Below are 21,394 nucleotides of genomic sequence, written 5' to 3'. Positions count from 1 at the left end.
CGAGTCTGCCGAGCCGAGCCGCACCAAACGCAGAGGATGCGTTCCAAATTCCGACCGAGGTGAGCGATCGTAGATGACAGATGGTGCTGCGAACGTTCTTCAGCGCACGAATCAGCACAAATGACGGAACACGGGACACCGGTTTAAGTTTGATTCACACCGTGAACACGGATTTCCAACCTGGATTCACAACAATTCTGGAATAAGAGAAATGGTAATCGCAATTGGAATCGAAGGTAGCGCGAATAAATTGGGCGTTGGAATAATTCAGGATGAACACGTTCTGTCAAACGTACGCCATACATACATTACTCCACCGGGCGAAGGTAAACATAGTTCGTAATCATATTACAAAATTCTCGTCTTCTTAAATGTTAGATGCAAAACCTTTAAAAGACTGTTTTAAAAAGGATTCCTACCTCGAGAGACCGCACAGCACCATAGAGAACATGTTCTCGACATCCTGCGAAAAGCATTGGAGGACGCTAAGATAACATTGAAAGAGGTGGACGTGATATGTTACACGAAAGGACCAGGAATGGGAGCACCTTTGACGGTCGGTGCTCTGGTGGCAAGGACCATTGCCCAAATGTACAATAAACCAATGGTCGCAGTGAATCATTGCGTAGGTCACATAGAAATGGGACGCTTAATCACCAGAAGTTCAAATCCAACTGTTTTATACGTTTCTGGTGGAAACACTCAAGTCATCGCTTACTCTCGTCAAAGATATCGCATTTTCGGTGAGACGATAGACATCGCTGTTGGAAACTGCTTGGATCGTTTCGCGAGATTGTTAAAACTTTCAAACGATCCTAGTCCTGGTTACAATATAGAACAATTAGCGAAGAAGTGAGTTGCTCGACTAAAGCTATTTGCATCAGTTTCGCATCTCCACTTTATAAATCACATTCGTAGGGGAACGAAGTTGGCTCCATTGCCATATGTAGTAAAAGGAATGGATGTTTCGTTTTCTGGAATTTTAAGCTACATAGAGGAACATATATCGTCTTGGCTCGACTCGAAAGAATTCACCCCAGAAGATTTATGTTTCTCTTTACAAGAAACTGTATTCGCTATGCTCATCGAAATTACGGGTATATTGCTATATCGGTTATACTAAAAATATAAGTTTAACCAACGCGAGTATATACAATTTTAATGACGTTGCAGAACGAGCAATGGCTCATGTGAAATCATCTGAGGTATTAATCGTCGGCGGTGTTGGTTGCAACGAGAGGTTACAAAACATGATGCAGATTATGTGCGAGGAAAGGAATGCGGTGCTTTACGCCACGGACGAACGATTTTGTATAGACAACGGTGTAATGATTGCTGTAGCTGGACTACTTCAGTACAAAAGTCAGGGACACACTCCATGGACGGAGACAACTTGTATACAAAGATATAGGACAGACGATGTACACGTTTCTTGGAGAGAATAAATTTATCTTTTCATACGTTCGTTTTACTTTTTTACTTTTTATTTCAATTTTCATTTCATTGATTCGTTCGGGCTATCGTATTCGGCGGTTGATTAATTAGTTTTCATCCGCGATCGAAGGAACAATCCGTGAGACCTATTGTAACTTTTGTTTCTGATGATGATGGCTTGGACACGGAACGATTAAACGAGTCAATTCGAATTTGTACCCCCTGCGCGCGCACGCGGTCTATGTCGCGCGCATGCACGACTCTTATACAGGTTCAAAATTGATATCGAGCTATCGGTCGGCGAAAAGGGAAAAAGCGGGCGGTATGTACATAGATAGAGGTCAAATTTTCATGACACGCGCGATGGACAAGGCAGCGGAGTACAATATTCGTCGACGCAGGCGCACGTCTGGCTTCAGTCCAAACAATATCTCCGGTGGTAGTAGTACCAGTTATAATATTAGTAGAATTCGTATCGTCATCGTTGCCAAATACGCCGGTACGCCGCTGTTTTCACGGGTAACAGAGATTTTTTTCTCTGAGAGAATCGCCACGCGACTCCGCGACCGATATTTAACAACGATGATCGTGCAGCGACGGTCTCGGTCTTAATTTGAATCGTTTACTCGTGTGATCTTGGGGAACGAGACCGCGAGAGTTTATTTTCATTCGGAATTCCATCCCGGAGTGACCGTGTCACATTTTACATTGACCGTTTCCTAATCGATAGACGCGCGAACATCGATTGCAGCGCTTAGCAGTGGAACAAGTGGCAGTACGATACCGTCGTCACAGCTCCCCGTCACGGGAGCACTTTATTCCTCGTCGTACCGTCTCGCACAAGACGAGATGTGCTGCTGTATCACCGCCGTGCGCGATGCCCTGTCTCCTCGGACGAACGACGGCCGTGTTTAAAAACAGAGGTGAGTCGCGAAAAGTGCTTCTTCTCTCCGGACCGTTCCTATTACCATCGTCCAAAGTCTATTTCCGTATAGGAGCTACTTCGTTATAGAATCGTACCGGCAACCCGTCAAATCGTGTCCCCGAACGCGTACGAGACCCAGATAACTCGAAATCCCTCAATCGAATGCTCGTCCTTGATCATCGCAAAAATCGTGTGCGACCGTTCGCTTTATTGTCACTCCTCTATCGATCTCGAGCAAGATGATACAAGCCACAGTTTGTCAATCGTCTTTCACGTTTGTTCGCCTGCAGTTTCGATTCTCATTTAGAAGAATGTCACATGGAATTTCAGTCGGCGAGTCGGATTCTAGACGGTTTCTAGGCGCAAAGGAGTATTCGGATCGGAATAAACTAATCGTGTCTCTTTCTTTTTTACTTTTTTATTATTACTACGGTTCGATGACAGTGCAACCCGTTTTCTCTTGACCCGTATACAGAACCGAGACAATGTGTCATGCTTTCGGTAAGGCGCAGGCATATAACCGTCCTTTACTACTGTAACGATTATCGTCTATCTGTACTACTTAGAGGCGATCGCTCGAGAGGAGCGCGCGTCTCATATTTTGCCGATTGCATTTCTTGGATGCGCGCACCTGTGAATAATGTTTTTGATAAAAACGAACACGACGTCGTGCATCGGAGAGCCGGGCGACGTTATTAAAAGCGAGAGAATTCGAAGCATACCTTACGACACTTCTCGAATATTTTCGCTGGCCATATAACATTACATTGACACTTAGCCAAGATCCAGATCGTGCATACGAACAAACAATACTCGGTTAACAAGAGTTTAAATAATACAGACTACAATTATCCCGTGCGTCGTTGGCCGATGCGAACGTCGTTGCATAAAGATTTTTTCTCTCTCTCTCTCGAATTTATCTGGCAGAGGACACCGACTCATGCATATTACTGCGTATGCATGCACGGACAGCAACGAGCCAGTAACGAGTAAGAAATAATAATTTGATCGATAAAAAGAAACGAGAACATTGAGCCGTAACAAGCACGGAGGTAGCTAGAGGTAGCAAGGGGGATGCCCAGTCTGGAATTATGCCACGAACAAATGCCGTGACATTTAATAGTTACGTTTTTCGTATTACTCCACAGGACAGGAAATCGACGTGATTCAATCGTGTCACAGCGGCTCAAAACTGAATCACTGACTAATTTCCTCACCTGTAAATCTCGTCGGATCGGATGTGGCCGGCCTCGTAATAACTGTCACGGCTACGGCCAGTTTTATTTACGATTTTGTTTATGGTTATTAATACTTGTGCAGGACGCAGTCGAAGCACGGAATTATTTTCGAAGCAGTCTTTCACCTGTTCCAACGCGCATGAAAACGCGTGTTAAAATAAAAGTGCAAGAACTCACGCGGCACGTTTATTTGCCTTCTCGTCTTGTTTATTCGATTATAAAACATGGAAAATTAATGCGCACGTAACAATCGTTTCATGCGAAGGCATTCAGAATTTCGTTTCGCGCAGTTGCCTCCCGCCCACGGATCGATCTGTGGAAAGTAAGTAGATACCAGGAAGTACTCGCTCCACGGAAAAAGCTTTTAGAATCGACACGCGGACACCAAACAATTGCCAAGAAGTTGTAACATCGCGTTGTGCTCGTCGCATATGCATTAAACTGGCCTTCCTGGGGATCGTGCGTTTCTGATGGACTCTCGGCGTTCAGAACGCAAGAGAGGAAGATCGATTCACCACCCCCCTTTGCCCCCCTCTTGGCCCCGTCCGTTCATTCCTCTCTGCACTTTAACTCCGTTTTTCTCTCTATTTGCTTCGTTGTTCGTAAGAGAAGGTTCGTTTATTCAGAAACACAGAGAGAGTTATCAAGATGTGTTTATTCTGTGCTACTACTAACGTTTACCTCGTCATCCATGCGTACGAATACACTCGAGGCCCTGAGTACACCTACAGGGGGGAAAAGTCAAATACATAAAATTCTTGGCTGCGTCGATACTCCATCGACTACTGGGACAATTTATATACTATACTATTCTCGTAGACGGTCATTATATTTTTTATAAGAAGCCTAGAAGAGAAAATCCTTGGCTTCACTTTGTAGATCGGTGGAACAATTTATTATACTAACATTGCTTTTAACACGGTCATTACTATTGAAATAATAAAGAAAAGTGAAGTTTGCAACGGCAATAAGATCTCTGGTAATAGAAACTTTCTTTGATTTACGATTAGACCCCAGCGCATGTGCATTTTCAGACGGATTAAAACACTTTTAATTTCCTCCACAAGAATTGTACATTCTTCCAGAGAGAGAGAGAGAGAGAGAGAGAGAGAGAGAGAGAGAGAGAGAGAGAGAGAGAGAAAGAGAGAAAACAGTCGGCATTTTATCAATCTCTAAGTAAAATGCATTTCGCTCGAGCACGGACTTATTTCTAGAAATATAATCCAAGGCTAACTTCGAGGAGATGCGATCAAATTATTTCGTGACTGTACAATCTTCATAGAGGATCTGTGCTAAGTGTGCTTATCATAAACAAGCAAATAGTATATTTGCATACGTGTTTGTACGTGTGCACGCGTTTTATTTCCTTCAATTTTAAATGTCCACCGGGCCTGACGAAAAGTCTCAACCCACTGACGATGGAAACGGGTCGACCAGTGATTATCATTATTTATTGTGATACGCGGTTGTTCGTGAAAATAATCGTCCCCGTTGCATACTGATCCGGGGTCGCATGAAACCACGTGCACGATTCAGGACTATTAGGACAGGTGCCTTTCGCATAGAAACTCGGTCAGAGTGTGTTGACCTCGTAACTTCTATAAATAGCACCCAATCCTACATATTGTTTTGCTCCCGCCTTTCTCATTTTCCTCTTTCCGAAATTGTAACTTATTTTCCCGACTCTTCTTCTTGTCTCTTCTGATGTCTACTCGGTTACTCGCGAACAGCAGCAACGTAACGGAGAAAGATTCTGCCACACGTACGAAAATAGTAACGCAGACCTGATGATATCAGATTTGAAATTCGGCCTCCTTATAAACGATTTTCTACTTCATTCCACCGAGTTCACAATGAACGGAGTAAACTTTGCAAAGCCGTCCCCTATGATCCCGATCAGAGATCGAGCTAATCAGTCATCTTCCGTTTTTAAAGAAATTCCAAAACGATCGTGTATCAATTTATGCCAATGTCTGTATTGTCATCGTTCCAGATAATGACGTGGCGCGGTACGACCGAGCCAACGGAAGTGCACGGACGTAGTTACGGATGAAGCACAAGAAGGGTAACCCGGACGAGGAGGAGGCGGAAGAAGACGAAGAAGGCGAAGGAGACGAAGAAAAAGCGAACAGCATCGCTAGAGCAGAGGACAGAGGTGGAGTGGCTTCGAGACAGCACGTCGCGCGAACCCCGAGAAGGAACGACAACAGGAAGAGGAACAGGAACCGCGTGATTCGTCTCTGTCCCGAGAGCTGAGCGTTTGATGCTGAGTGAGAAGAGGTTCGAGGACGACTCAACGCTGGCGGACGGGGAACGTAATGGAAGTGCCGTGGTCACGGGCCCGGTGCTATCGTCGTCGTCGTCGTGTACGGTGCCCTACATCGGCACCGATCAGGGTTTCGTGTTCGAGGGTGGCGGCACGACGACGTTGCAGCGGGCTGGTGCAGCCGGCGTGCCGGTCGCTAGCTGCACCGGTAGTGGAGGAGGAGCCCTCCTCGGTATCGGAGTTGGTGGTAGCAGTTTGATCGGGCCTTCGGGTGTCAGCATGGGCGGTGGAGTGACCGGAGGAGGTGGCGGGCTCGCCGTCGGTGGGGGTAAAACCGGCGGGGCGAACAAAGAGGTGCGATACGCACCGTTCTCGACGACCGTGGGCCCGACCGGCACGGTGGGTCCGGTAAGTCTGCCACCGCCACCTCTGCCGCCGCCTTTGCCACCGCCGTTGCCACCGCCGCCGCCGCCGCTACCGCCACCGCCCCTGCCGCTGCAGATGCAGCAGCAGCGTGCCTTCTCGAGGTCGATGACGTCCCTTCCGCCTGAGCCGTTCATGATCATGAGATCGAAGGCCCTCAACAGACGGGTCTCGATCAACGTTGGCGGTGTCAAGCACGAAGTGCTCTGGCGCACCCTCGAGAGGTTGCCGCACACGCGACTAGGCCGGTTGAAAGACTGCAACACTCACGAGGCGATCACCGAATTGTGCGATGATTATTCGCTGATCGACAACGAGTATTTCTTCGACCGTCATCCGAAGTCTTTCAGCTCGATACTAAATTTTTATCGCACCGGCAAGCTGCACCTGGTCGATGAGATGTGCGTGCTGGCGTTCAGCGACGATCTCGAATACTGGGGCGTCGACGAGCTGTACCTGGAGAGCTGTTGCCAGCACAAGTACCACCAGAGGAAGGAGCACGTCCACGAGGAGATGCGTAAGGAAGCGGAGTCGCTCAGGCAAAGGGAGGAGGAGGAATTCGGCGAGGGACAGTGCGCGCAGTACCAAAAGTGGCTCTGGGATCTGTTGGAGAAGCCGACCACGTCCATCGCTGCAAGGGTGAGTCACGTCGATCGTCGCTTTCTTTTCATTTAGACAGTCGAATTGCGTCTGCATCGGCATTCGCGCAAAGGAGAATTTTTTACAAAACTATATACCGATGAGAGTTGGGAAGTCATTATTCGAAACTCGAATTCTGCGAACAAGGACTTGAATCGGAGCCAAAGACTATTTCTTAGAAACTCGGTTACAAGGGTCGCCGTTGTCGAACGTCTTTTGAATTTTGTTGTTCATCGCGCTGGACTAGTATCAACGATAGGACATATCTGATCTATGTATAAGATCGTTCCATTTGTTCTTTTCCACCTCTCTAATGGATCACAAAATCTCGTGCGCGATACGACGATTCTCGAAATTTTTGCCCGACCATTAAATATTGGAAATTCTACTAACCACTCGACTCGAAACTAATTTACTGACGCTGTATCCACATTTGCAGTTTCTACTGGATCCTTAATTCGAAAGGTATTACCAAGTTGATAATATAGCATCGGCTCTTGATTAGTCAAAATAGTAGTGGGAACGTATGCGAGTCTCTGACTCGACCCTCTCGTAGATTAACGATCGAGATAGTAAACCGATCGCATTTTGATTCTGGCTCGAGCTTTGATCATCGGAAATAATTTTCTTCAATTTTATCCTCTCGTACCACCTCTGAACCAGAGATAATGAATTTTTGCATGATTCGATTTGCATATGCTACGTTTTACCTATGTGTTAATAAAAACTACGAGTTCTTATCATTATTATTAATAAGAGAACGTTCACGTGGAATCAGTATTAATGTTACTGCTCTTCGATCAAAGCCAGATCAAAATAACTCATTAATCAGTTACTACATACATCAATTAGTCACATTTCCCTCTCGACCTGGGAGGGAACAGTAGAAGTTTATTAACGTCGCCAATAATAATTTCATTAGCTGAGACGTAATAGTATCGATGCATTAAAGTTTTCCTGATTGCAATAAACTGTAAGTATCCATACAGGATATCCAGGAAGTTTCGCAGCCAATTATTTCCCAAACTGCATCTCGTTTGAAAATAGATGACTCTTCAAATGAGCCTGGCGCGGAAAATAATTGCCTCCGAAAGTTAAAGTAGGACGTCCTGTACATCTGTGCGTGTATAAAATGTACATATGGAAACACATATAAAGAGATAGATGTAATAATAATGTACACTGAACGTAGACGTATTATAAATTTGTAAATGAGATTTAGAGGAGAGTTGATGAATAGAAAGTCTCTTATGTACATACGCTAGATTAACTCGTTGATATCACGGGACAACACGCTATATCGATGTACGTAATCGTATATTTTATTTCTAGGTGGTGTTAACAGCATCATTACTAATATCATTGTTATCGTAATCCAGCTTTCTAGCTCCCGTTAGTAGTCGTAATGTCCCACGCTTTCTCTCAAACGATCATCTTGTCTTTCCATGATAATGGGAGTACATAATACGCGATTACCAGGTATCACGAGATTCTTTCTCGACACCGCTCCCTGTGAGATATGATAGTAACTTCGCTACCAGCGAATTCAATTCGATATTCACATGCTAACGTAATACCAATTTAACATGACTAACAATCTCGTCGTTTGAACGAAACAAACAATCGTTACTAACGTCTCATGGGTCATCATCGGACGTTAAAAAAAATAGCTGAAACGAATCTAGCGTCGCTCGAAAAGAAATGTAAGTCTTCTCCTATAAGACGCTTTATGTATAAGACCTTACAGAACAAGTTTGAATGTTTTAGAGCGTAGGAGACTAGAAGCAGAATATCTTTACACACCGTTTACTGCGGTGTATACGTATATTGGACTCTAGATTGGCGGATGGTAGATAGCGATGGATAGACAAATATATTTCTTTTTGTGCAGACGTTTAATTCGGAGTAACGTCGATGCTACGTAGCGATAACGTATTGGACGCAGGAGAATCTTTGACGGCGACGCGACGATGCGACGTCACGTATATAACAAATATTGTTTCATGTTCCAATACTTGCCATACACACCACAAACAATACACATTGCACACACTGTTGCTCCAAAGATGAAACAGTACTATGCGGGGTTATACTTAAATAGCACCTCTGTCTAATCCCCTCACTGACTCCGACATCACCCGTCATCTGTCACACTAAACTTCAACGTGTATTCTTTAAAAAGCAAATCTGTAACTCTCTCTTTTCTCCCTTTCTCTCTCACAGTCTGTTTTTCTCTATCTCTCTTTCCGTTTCTGTGTTATCACGTGTGTGGACGTTCGATGCAATTGGAAAAAGTAAATTCTCATTGCTTTCTAATCCACTTCCGGCACGTTAACACGTTTTATAAAATCTGTATTAGACGGTCTTCGTCGAAGACTCGTGAGCGGAGGAGTAGCTTCCCGGAGTGAACAGAACTCCCGAACTCTTTAAGATGAAACAATTCTCGTTCGATGCGTCAATATTACAGAAACTCTATTGATTTTCCACTATATTTAAACCGTGCGAGGGGCCGTCGGTCAATAACGTGTAGCTGCATCGGATATAGGTATCTACGGACAACGTTAGACGTTGCTCCTTCTCACAGCTCTTAATTTTCTTCATCCTTAATAATAATAGATCGCAGATTTTTACGCGAAGGGATTCACGTCGAGATCCCTTTTGACGTTCATATTTGCTTGCGCAGAATCTGCGGTCTGCTTATTAAATTCGTCGCGCACGAATGCTATACACGTGTACGTACAGTGCAATCCTTTTGAGAGTCAACAGCGAGATGAAATTAGAACAATATGTGTACATATAAAATTAGATTTAATTACGTCCTCTACCTGTGTTTCGCATCTTTTATCGTACACCTACGATATCCGAGCATCGATCCACCTGACATAAACTGAGATAACTGTTCTTGTAAAATCATTTTTTCTAAAAGTCTACTGTTTCAAATATTGGACCCAGCTTTGTATTATATGTCTCAAGCTTTTGGCAGAGATCTTATGATTCATACAACCTTAAAGCGTTACGTTCCCTTATTAACATGAGTATACATATAAGAATAAAGAGCTTGTGTTTCGCAATGTAATTATGCAACTGTTTATTCTTTTAACGTTTACTATATTTCGAGCAATGATTTGCGCCGAATCGCTCCAATTGCTTCATAAACTTCTATGCAGCTTTTATGTAAATACTCAGCGAAGCGTCGCTATGGAACGAGAGGAGTTCTGTACATCAGGGTCTTAATTGTACTTGCTTTGCTTTCTAGAAAGTGAAGCGCGCTTCGAAGTGTTAACCAGTTCGGTACGCGGAAACAAACATGTTTCACGTGCGACAGCAAAACTGGAATCGTTCCTAGGAATTGGGAACAATAAACGAAATAACGATTGTGTCTTAGGAAATTATTATGCCAAAGAGACGTTCAATTTCAAGATCACGCAAGTCGATTAATTTTATTCTCAGTCGATTGCACTATACGCGCATTGATTTCTCTGAATTAGACGAAATTAGAATTAGTTCTGCGAACTTTTTGTTCCAACGTCTACGAGACCGTTCCTATTCTTAAATGTATTACATTGATCGATCGATCGATATAAAAGAATTTGCTTAACACAGCTTTCTCCGCACTGAATTTCAATCCCCTGCACAATAAACCGTCGCGCACCAGACTCGCTCTGACGTAACGTTGTTCGAGCACTCTCCTAATCACATTTATAACGACAGCCTATAAAAAGAGCGTGAAATCTTAACCATTCCCATCACGACTTGCATGAAAACAGACGCGACAGCCTTCTACATTTTTTCTTTTGCTTCCCCGAACTGCGACGAATTGATTTCGCTTTGTAGCGATCGCACTAGCTAATGAACTTCGGTTCTCTGTATTCTCCTCTCAGTCGTTTGGATACCTTTTGGCTTTTCGTTAAACGAAAGGGCGGTGGGGGGTGATTGTGAAATCAGAAAGAAGAAACGAAACGAAGAAGGGAGCGGGGTTTTGAAGGGACTGACAGAAACGAGTGTGTCATACGCATGCCGACCAAAGTATACAGAACTTGTATAAGTCGAGCGACGTCGGGCAGACAGCCTACAAACGACGTGATAACGATTGGTGCATAAATCCGGGTGATCTACACGTTTCTATAGCAGTTCTCAGCGGACTCTGTTTACTGTACCTTCTGTACAGTCTCCAGTCTCCGCGGGAAATGCTCTAGAATCGTTAGAAAATGCCGCGATTCATCTTCCCCTCCTCCTCGATCCTTGTTTCACTCTCGAAGTGTCCTCGAGCTTTTCGTTCCCGTTTCTTCATCCTCGGTCGATATTTCGTCGATAGGCATTTTTGCGCGCCTCTCTTTCAGGAAGTGCGGCTAGAGACGAGAACTCGTCGACGATTTCTTTCGATGATTTTTTACGCGTCCCTTTTTGAACGGCGTCTAACAACGGTTGGAGTATAAGCTTCTTTACGTAATGCAAATTGTCGCTTGCTTCGTATGTTTAATTCTATTTTGTCAGTGATAAAAAGATATGTTGTAATAATTATTGTGTTTTGGTGTATCATTTCAATGCTTCCGTGCAGTCAGAGCTTTCGATATTTATACTGTTTTTGGTAGTTATCGCTTTTGAAAGGCTGAACAAACGAAGGGGAAGGACTCTTCGTACCTTCTTTCACCGATACGTGTTACGAATCAAGATTTGACTACGTACTTGCATTCCGACGAACGGTGATCGATTCGCACGATTAAAGATTAAGGGATTTGTACGGGCGTGTATGTAGGTACCTGAAGTAGGGCAAGTCGAACGTTTCAGTTACTTATTCCTCGTTGCCAGATATGTTCTTCACGTTGACAACCGCTTTAGAGGATGTTCATAATGTAAAACTTGTCTTCTAACTTTTAATCCCTTTTCGATTAAGCGAGTATTTTTTTACCTATAGACGGTCGTAGTCGTCGTTTAAGAAACGAGTTGCCCTGTACATTGAGGGTAGCAGGGAAGTAAGACTAACGAGGGACGAAGAAAAGAGATACGTAGACACGTAGCAGTACTTGTGATTTGTAATCGGTTAGGGTGTTAAGAGGGTTGATTTGATACGTCCGTTTGACCGGTGGATCCGTCGGTTTTGCAGGTGATAGCTGTGATATCAATACTCTTTATTGTGCTTTCGACGATCGCACTAACTCTCAACACCATTCCTAGTATGCAAGTGAATGATGAGAAGGGAAACTTTCAAGACAATCCGCAGCTCGCTATGGTGGAGGCCGTGTGCATCACATGGTTCACGCTCGAGTACGTGCTTAGGTTCAGTGCGTCGCCGGACAAGTGGAAGTTCTTCAAGGGCGGTCTGAACGTGATCGACCTGTTGGCGATCCTCCCGTACTACGTATCGTTGTTCCTGGTCGAGACTAACAAGAACGCGACCGACCAGTTCCAGGACGTGCGCAGGGTAGTACAGATATTTCGTATAATGCGGATCCTGAGGATCCTTAAGCTGGCCCGGCACTCGACCGGTCTCCAGAGCCTCGGTTTCACCCTGCGCAACTCGTACAAAGAGTTGGGCCTGCTGATGCTCTTCCTGGCGATGGGTGTCCTCATATTCTCGAGCCTCGCCTACTTCGCCGAGAAGGAGGAGCCCGGGACCAAATTCATAAGCATTCCAGAAACCTTTTGGTGGGCGGGCATCACAATGACAACCGTCGGATACGGCGACATCTACCCTACGACCCCGCTCGGCAAGGTGATCGGCAGTGTGTGTTGTATATGTGGTGTCCTGGTAATCGCGTTGCCCATTCCCATTATCGTAAACAACTTCGCCGAGTTCTACAAGAACCAGATGAGGCGCGAGAAGGCGCTCAAGAGGCGGGAGGCCCTAGAGAGGGCCAAGAGGGAGGGCAGCATCGTTTCCTTTCATCACATCAACCTGAGGGACGCGTTCGCCAAGAGCATGGACCTCATCGACGTCATCGTCGACACCGGTAAGCCACCGGCACCGCCGCGCATCCAAACAGGATGCCTAAGCGTACCAAGTGTGAAACCTTCGATGACCGAGCCTGTTCTCTGTTCTACAAATATTTTAAACGACGGGGTGCCGCAGAAATCGTGGTCCAGTCCATTACGAGTTCTGGGACACCCTGTGTAAATAGGCTGCGTATTTTTTTATGAATCGTAAACCTACTAACTTTAGTCCAGTTGAAAAAGAGTGCGGCGTACTTAAGAAGGACGTTGCTTCATCAGCATTCACGTGTCTCTTTCCCGTTTATTTCGGTCGTTCTGATCCGTCGATATCGGCACGACGAACGATCTTCCGAAACGGAAGTCGTAACGAGCATTAACAATTTATCAACCCTGACGCAAGAACGATAAATCAGTTCTGACGCAGGAGCAATGCACATACTGTCCGAGTAGGTACGTATGGAGGCTACACTGCACCGTTCGAGAAACACCGATCTGTTCATTATCAACATTCTCATTAACGCGACAGCACCGAACTGTTCATAATCCGTGAAATGAAATCGGTTCATCGATCTATGGAATTTTCATTCTGTTTGCTTGTTAGATTGCACGGAAGTGCGGCATGAAACCTAATCGTCGTCATTTGTGCATACTTAAAACCCGCGTCCAGTTGTATTGTTGCGCATCATTATTTAAAGGACGTTCATTCTTCGTTGAAATTCTATTGTATGATTTATTGTATGTTCGTTCGTTTCCGATGATACGCGAAGGTATGATACAAGTGAATACGAACCTTCACAAGATGTAACAGTCACGATTTCGAGCCAGGCCATTTTCTGTTATCTAAAAAAGAAGCCAGTCTCATTTGTTATGTTTCACCGAACGTAAATCGAACTCTGTCTAGTCGCATAGATCATATAGTGGGGTGTTCGATCGAGCCTGTCCTGCGTCAAGGTTGATGAATTGATGGCCTAATAATAATGAAAAACATAATGGATACTGAGGCTGTTTTCAGGTCACGATATGTCCGGCGTGGATGGTAACAGCAAGGAGGGGGAATCCGTGTACGGACGCAGCCCTGCCCAGACCAGGTCAGGCTGTTATCCTAGCTATTGAGCATTACGGTCCCTCGTGGCGTCTCGTCGTTTGCGATGCGGTGCCTCGTTTCCTGTTGCTTTCCTCGCGATCAGTTTAGCTAATGATTCGACCTACCACGCTGGACAGACCAACAGTTAACGTTCTCAACTAACTAGGCTCTTGGTCAGAGCTATGGAGACCATCTCTCGTGGTTCATTCACTACTCTCTGATTAAACATTAACGAATAAAGTTACGTGTATACAGACGCTCCGGGGCTGTTTCAGTTCCGCAGTGTCTGTATTTATACTACATATTGTAAGCTTAACAAGTTGCACCTACACAGCTCATGATATGTCCGACGTGGATGGTAAACGATCTATTTGGCAATTATTTAGAAGTGTGAGTCAGTCGAGATCGACGAGGAGTCCACGCTTCCAAACAATTATTATTTGACTATTTTATCAGTTATGAATTTACGCTTGCGCTACTGTCTCGACAAGTGGTCCTTGAAGAAGGTGATATAAAAAGACCGACAAGCTCGCACGAGCGAGTCATCGTCACTTTACGTCGAATTTTATAACTAGACATGAACTTGAAACATGCAATCAGTTCCGCATGTTTTGAACACATTTACTAACTAATCCAAATCCATAATATTCGCTGTCTAGTTATACCGAGTAGTAAAGTTACCGAGTAATTAAGTCGGAGATAGTCTTTTATCAAGTTAGCAATTTTACATGTTCTTCTTATATACTGGACCACTTTCCACAGATTTTCGAACTTGAATTCCGAATTTCTAAACTCGCCAGTACGCTAAATTAGAACGTAGGCATCTATAATTTCGCCTGCTAATTGGTCCCGCTTGTTCCTCGTCCACCTGACAACGCGATCAGCCTACCACGCCGGACCAAGATACGATTCCCATCGTTCGTTACTCAAACTACATCCGTCACCTTTCAACGTCAGGCATGGGCAAGCTTTTTACCGAGTTTACCACCTATAAGAAATCTGAGCAAAGTCTTGCAAGGCTCGGATCGATCTACTCAGGGCTGACCTGAAATCTTACGATACGATGGGTCTTCTTGTTGAGACGAAGGCTCAACACGACAACGTTTCCAGCACGTGCTTCCGCGCTCTATACAGAACGCGCTATGCCTATGCCTGCACTACTCAAATCGAGTCAGCCCTATGCCGTGCCTGTACCACTCGAACCAAGACGATCCTGTGCGATCCCCTCCACGCACACGATTTCGTACTACGATGCACAGAGCTAACATGAATCGTTGCATGCCTTTCTCTTTCTCTCTTATCACCACCTCTGTTCGATTCTCTCCCCTCGGAAGTACTTGCATCGTTCTACACGATTACCAGAGTCGGATGACCCGGTGGCAATCCCCGCGTTTGATTGAACTGCGTCAGGGTTGAATCGCCGTGAGGGGATTTTTCTAAAAGACAGAGGGGGGTCGTGGAACGTGTTTGCAGGTCACAATATGTCCGGCGTGGATGGTAACAGCACCGAGGGCGAGTCCGCGTGCGGACGCGGCCCAGCCCAGACCGGGCCCGGCTGTTACCGTAACTATGAGCATTACAGCATCTCGCGACACCGTCGCAGCGCGTCCACCTGCTTCCCGAACCTGCCTAATGACATGCCGAACACACCGGACAGCCCGAACCGTCGCCTCCTGGACTTTGCTCAAAGCGTGCCTGGCACGCAGAACGACGACTACTATCAAGACGAGGTGCCGGCCCAACACGTGAACCAGGGCAACACCACGCCTAGCGTAAGTAATCCAACGCCACGTTCTAACGACGTCGTCGTCGTCGTCTTCGATAGGAAAACTGACTGCGAGTATATGGTTTCTCTTTCATTTCTTTTACGTGTGCGTTCTCTCTCTGTCTGTCTCTCTCTCTTTTTCTATCCTCATTTATTATTTTCGCGCCCGCGGAGACTAGGCATGCGGGGGCGTTCGATAACAACGATGACGTTTGGTCGAGATCCGGATCTCGGTTTCAAACGTTTCCATTCACTGGAGAATACCGTTTAAAGATAAGGTACGTTACTCTCGATCGCTGAATCGATTAAGAGACGTGGTTACCAGAACGTCAGTGCGGTCGCATTGGATGCTAGTCGGTAGTCTCACTTTAATCGACCCCTGAAACTTGTTTTATACTCGTCACCGTTACGATCGATTCGGGCGAGATCTACTTTTAGTTCAAGACACATCTTCTGTAGATAATTTAAACACGTTATTCTATAAAAATTTATATATGCACAAGTTACCCGACGTGTCATTTGTAAAATAATATTTCTCACTGTGAAAGAACAGTTTCGAAACGTTCAACAAGACCGACGTGTACGTTTGACTATTACTTAAGGTTGTATAAACCCTCGCATAAGAACAATAGAAAGCATTGAAAATTTAACAGTTACTAAATATTACATTAATAAAACATTGTGCAAAATTTTAGAAATTGTGTGAGTCTATTAAAAACGTGCATCTTGAATTCTTATGTCGAACGACAGAATTTTGTAATTTTGTATAATTCTTAATACATGATTTAAGAATATTTTAAAGTTGAAATAATGTCAATTTCGAGGATATTATTTAAGTTATACAATAAAAAGTACGCAAAAGTAAGAGTTATAGGACATGTGGACAATGTAGTTGCAAGTCACGTACAGTCCAATAAAAAACTGCCAAAATATATTAGAATATTAGAAATTACACGTTAAAAATTCTTTATGACCCAGAATAACAGGTGGAGCAATTTTACAAACCCTACTCCTCTGTAATAATCATTTTGTTCTAAAAGTCCACTGCTTCAAATATTTGACCCAGCTTTTCTCACATGTCCTAAACATTTGGCAAAGACCTAATGACTCATACAACCTTAAGAATTGTTACCATACTTGCATATTCATGTTGAACTCGTTTTATTTGTATTTTCGATCTCATTCACGTGTGTGTATTAAATATATATATATAATTGTCGCTTTCGTTGTACAGTATCTATTGAGAAGAATGCGCATCCAATGACATCGTTCTTGTGTGGAATTGAATGTAGAACTCGTTTCAACGTGACGTTACCTCGCGTAACGTTCTTTGTTTTTATAGTGCAAACGAGTTTTTGATAACGCAAAATTCTTTACCCAAGCACGCCTAGTGTGACGAATTTTTTTCTATTCGTTTCTCTCTCTTTCTCTCTCTCTCTCTCTCTCTCTCTATCTCTCTATCTCTCGTTTTTCTTTGAAACGAACGTCGAGAACCAGTTCGCTATGTCGCTTTTTACGTATGTGTGTGTCTGCTTGTTTTTTCACGGGACGGTCAAACCAACGCGTCCTGTGCAGTTTTGTACAACTTCCTTTTTACCGTATCGGCGAAATCGTTGCCAAAATGTTTGGAGATCAGATCTGGGACAAACACGGGACGGGCAAATATTTTTCGGGTCCAGTTTTGGCTCTCCCAACCGCGACTCTCGTACCGCGAAAATATTTACTCGATATCGGTGACACTTCCAGGTGATTTAGATGAAAATGATATGGAGCTCGGTCAGAATATTCTTTACCCTTCGATGAAATTTGCCTCGCTCGTTTTTCTTTTTTTTAACATCGAAATTTCGTTTTGTGGACACCTTGGCTCCATGGAGCACACGCCGTTGACAGAGATTTACTAAGATGTTTTAAAATCGTCGATTGAATCGGTCAGGTACAGAATAAAGGTTTGCGCAATTCCCGATTTTAAGTCAACTTGGTCGCGTGTTTTCCCGACAACTTTTGTTTCCGTACAGTACAGTTCCTTCACGACAGACGATGTTCAATTGCACTTCTAGATGAATTAATCGCGAGTGAACCGACGATCTGCGGAGCCCGAAAGAATAATATCAATTCTGTGGTGAGATGACAAAAACTCGATGTGATTCTTACACAAACGTTTATGATACGAGCCACCGGAGAAGAAGACTGCACGCATCAGTTTTTGTCACTGGCTACAGAATTCTACAGAAATTCACTTCTCTCTTTACTCGTAATCTCGATACCATTTAGTTCATCGAGCTTTTCAAATGTTCAAATCATTGCATTAGCTTGACAAGCGTGTTACATTTCTTTCAATTATGTATTTGTTTACGAGTCTCGATGATTTCAAATGGTTCCATCATCAACCTACCTAATCCTCTCATTATTAAAAAAAAAATTCTTTCAAATGAGTCACAATAAGCAGACTGCGGATTTTATGTATTTACAGAAAAATCTGGCGTACAGAAGATATAAATAATTATAACATAAATACTTGACGGAAGGAGAAACTGCAATTTAATAAATTGGGTGATATAAAAATTCGCAGTCTCTAATCGTTGCTAACACTCGTTAGTCGGAATAAAAGTATGAGAGGACGTAGGCATTGTTCAATAGACAGTGAAGAACATCGAATACATAGAGAACATGGATTACTAAAACATAAGAATTACGACGTGTCGTCCAAATGCTTTCTCGTTGCGAAGTACGTCGCGTCTAAATAAATCGAGTTAAGATTTGATAGCATTTTCGCACATCGTCTCTAGGATATGCTTGAAGCTTATAAATAGACTGCGGATTTTATGCATTTCAGAAGAGTAAATATTTCATTTAATGTGCATATAAAAATGCGTTTTCTTCAGAATCTAAAATTGTATCAGTAATACAAAATTAAGACAGTACTTTAAGTCGTCATCTGAAATGCAATTTATACGAGTTTTATGAAATCGATTATGATATAAGAATTCGCAGTTTACTTATAACTCGTATACGCTTCTTGTCAACTATTTGTTACACGCAAGAATACACATGGCAGACGGTAGACTAAAGACGTGAATCGTTTGTAACCTTGTGTACACAGTGCACAGAATAATTGTGATTCGTTTAAACAGATGGAAAGTAGCAGTCGATGTGTTCGTTTATTTAGTTAGACAATAGATCGTCGATATTGCCTTTATGTACTTCTGTTCACATTCTTTGGTTCTCATCATTCATCAGCGTCTCAAAAGATCGATCGTCTTAATTTAGATCGAATCTCTGTTCCCCATCCAAACTATCCGTAAATTAAGTTGTCTGATCCCCTGTTAAAGAACTTTATTTTCAAATGGGTACGAATATCAGTGGGAGTGATTGTACATCGTGGCATATTATCCCGGATCACCCTGTGTCACTAAATGAATTTCAGACTCGCTTCTGAGCTATCGGCGGGTGACGATTCTGACGGATTTCGTGTCGTATATGTTACAGGCAATGTCCGACAGCGCGCATTGAACCACCATCGTTGAACAAAGCCGCCGATACTTTCGTCACACACACACGAATTACCTGCTACTGTCGGGCCTTGCCGTTCCTCTCTATTTCGAGACAGAATCAAAAGAGTCCGAGTAATTCTGACGAGATCTCTTTCATCGGGCGTCGATCCTCTTGAAACTCGAAACCGACAAAAGACATTTGGAAGTATTGAATCGCGCTCATTTCCTGGCAACGTCCGACAAGGGATAGAGACCCTGCGAGATGTCGCAAGCGATGCGACGAGCGGCCACGGGAACGGCAGCGAAAGCGGTGACAGTGCGAGAGACGAGAATGAAAATAAATGCGATCATATGGACGAATAAATCCGGACGTCGTCGGACCTTGCCGTGCTCGAGAAAAGTGCCGGGACGCTTTCCGATCTTCTCAGATATACCTTCTTCTTCTTATTATTATTACCTGACCTCTTTGCGTTTCTCTTATACATATACCCCCCGATCGCTTCTTTACATTTGTTTCGCTTATTCCGTTTCTCATCGTATATCATGCAGCTTACGAATATTTTTCTTCTCATCCTTCCGATCGATGCATCGTATCACGTGTGTATCTCCAAACTGAAGCGACACGTCCACGTAGATCGATTTTAAAAAATTACGTGCACGTCGATGATATCAACTTGGTAATATCTTTGAACTGGTTCTGTCGTTTCCCAAGTTTCCGTACACACGTGATACCTCGGTCATGGTACTTATTTCGCTTCAGAGGACGAAAGATTTTGCTGTTAGAATCGCAAGCAGCGTAATACCAATCGCTTTCCTTTCTTCAAATTCCAAAAGTTAATTCGTCTGTTCGCAGTAGTACAGTAAATATAATAAATGAATGGTGCATCCGAAACGCAAGCTTGAGAACATTTCAGCTGAGGTGTCTCCTCTTGACATTACGACTAGACTGCTTCGTCTGTTTCTCAGCCGCCTGTTATCCACCGTACATGCGTATTCCTACCGATTAGTACAAAGTCGGTTTATTTCAGTCAGTAAAGCTTCGACGTTTCAGAATTCTTAAACGTGTCAAGGCGCCTATATCTACTCGTATCGTATCCCCCTATCGTATCACCGTTGCCTGTCGTTACGAACAAACAAACGTTGCATCGTTTCAATCATCGCATGTATTCGACTACGTCTGAGAACTTCTAAATGACTATCAGTATCCATCAGTATGATCCAAAGATTACAGTAATAACTCGATGGAAATATCATTAAAAAGATCATGCAATATAACAGAAATAATTACGACAAATAAAATTGCGATTTAAGTGGGGAGGGATAATTGTCCACGTTCAACGATGACACGTAACAACGGTACATGACGATGGTACGATACGATGATACGAGACAAGTGAATAACGCACCTTTAGAAGTAATTAGCTGTTAGCCTGCTTTGTATGACGATAGATATATTATGTATAGCTATATTCTATCGTTCTATTTAGGAACGTGATACAAGCTCATGGTTGATCTGTTTCGTGCACGTTGTATTACTTTCGTACGTTATGGTGCTCGATTAAAGATAATAATCTGTTGATTAATTAAACTTGATAATGCATATTATTATTATTATTATTATTATTATTATTATTATATGAAACACATTTCCGGAGCTGCACTGATGCGATGTTACGTTACACGTTTTGGGTGCCTATCGATTAGCTTCACTCGCTTGTTCCTCGTTTGAACGGGAGATCGTTGAATTAGAAGATTGTTGATTGTTAATTATGATTAGCGATGAATCCCGATCAGAGACTATCGTGTTCGTGGTGCTAAACACTTGGGAACGAATATACAGGGTATCCCAGAAAAAATGTTAGAACCGAAAAGGGGTAATTCTGGAGGTGTTTCTGAACAACAATTTCCTTTGGTAAAATGCAAAGTGAGCCACGGTTTTTGAATTATTAACGAAAAACACTGACCAATGAGAGTACGCGTAGGCCGTGCTTAGCCAATAGAGTATCGGCTCTAGTCGTGACCCTCGCCCGTGTCTGAGCGCGGGCTCTACACATGCTTTTATTGGTCAGTATTTTTCGTTAATAATTTAAAAATGCCTCACTTTGCATTTTGGCAAAGGAAATTGTTATTCAGAAACAATTACAGAATCATCTCTCATCGATTCCAACTCTTTTTCTCGGACAGCCTGTATATATATA

General features: G+C 43.5%; 2 protein-coding genes and 1 long non-coding RNA gene across 10 annotated transcripts in view; 2 read left to right on the top strand and 1 right to left on the bottom strand.

Annotated features, from left to right (window-relative positions):
• Tcs3 (Probable tRNA N6-adenosine threonylcarbamoyltransferase Tcs3) lies at positions 1–1,460 on the top strand. The gene is made up of 4 exons (XM_018026716.2): positions 1–326; positions 411–852; positions 919–1,097; positions 1,174–1,460. Exons 1-4 carry the CDS (start codon positions 212–214, stop codon positions 1,443–1,445), a joined length of 1,008 nt encoding a protein of 335 aa, XP_017882205.1. The 5' UTR covers positions 1–211; the 3' UTR covers positions 1,446–1,460.
• A 382-nt stretch (positions 1,461–1,842) lies between these two features.
• The window catches only part of Shab (Shaker cognate b), a 37,055-nt gene continuing 17,503 nt past the window's right edge, over positions 1,843–21,394 (top strand). For 5 of the 8 annotated variants that reach the window (XM_018026472.2, XM_018026471.2, XM_026814589.1 and 2 more), the window contains exons 1-4: positions 1,877–2,357; positions 5,591–6,925; positions 12,030–12,876; positions 15,414–15,712. In XM_018026472.2, the coding sequence (XP_017881961.1) occupies positions 5,861–6,925; positions 12,030–12,876; positions 15,414–15,712 (2,211 nt within the window). In that variant the 5' untranslated portion in view covers positions 1,877–2,357; positions 5,591–5,860. Of the gene's footprint in view, positions 2,358–5,590; positions 6,926–12,029; positions 12,877–15,413; positions 15,713–21,394 lie in introns of all 8 variants that reach the window. The other 3 variants (XM_026814585.1, XM_026814587.1, XM_026814586.1) reach the window with 3 other exon arrangements.
• On the bottom strand, positions 2,774–4,522 carry LOC113464503 (uncharacterized). Its single transcript, XR_003389358.1, has 2 exons — positions 3,082–4,522; positions 2,774–2,990 (listed from the first exon to the last, which is right to left on the bottom strand). It is a non-coding gene; the product is annotated as an uncharacterized LOC113464503 (long non-coding RNA).

The sequence above is a fragment of the Ceratina calcarata genome, unplaced genomic scaffold, assembly GCF_001652005.2.
Source record: "Ceratina calcarata isolate Rehan_Ccalc_2016 unplaced genomic scaffold, ASM165200v1 scaffold39.2, whole genome shotgun sequence".
NCBI lineage: Eukaryota > Metazoa > Arthropoda > Insecta > Hymenoptera > Apidae > Ceratina > Ceratina calcarata.
The sequence above is the reverse complement of the archived record's forward strand: the minus strand, read 5'-3'. Positions and strand labels throughout refer to the sequence as shown.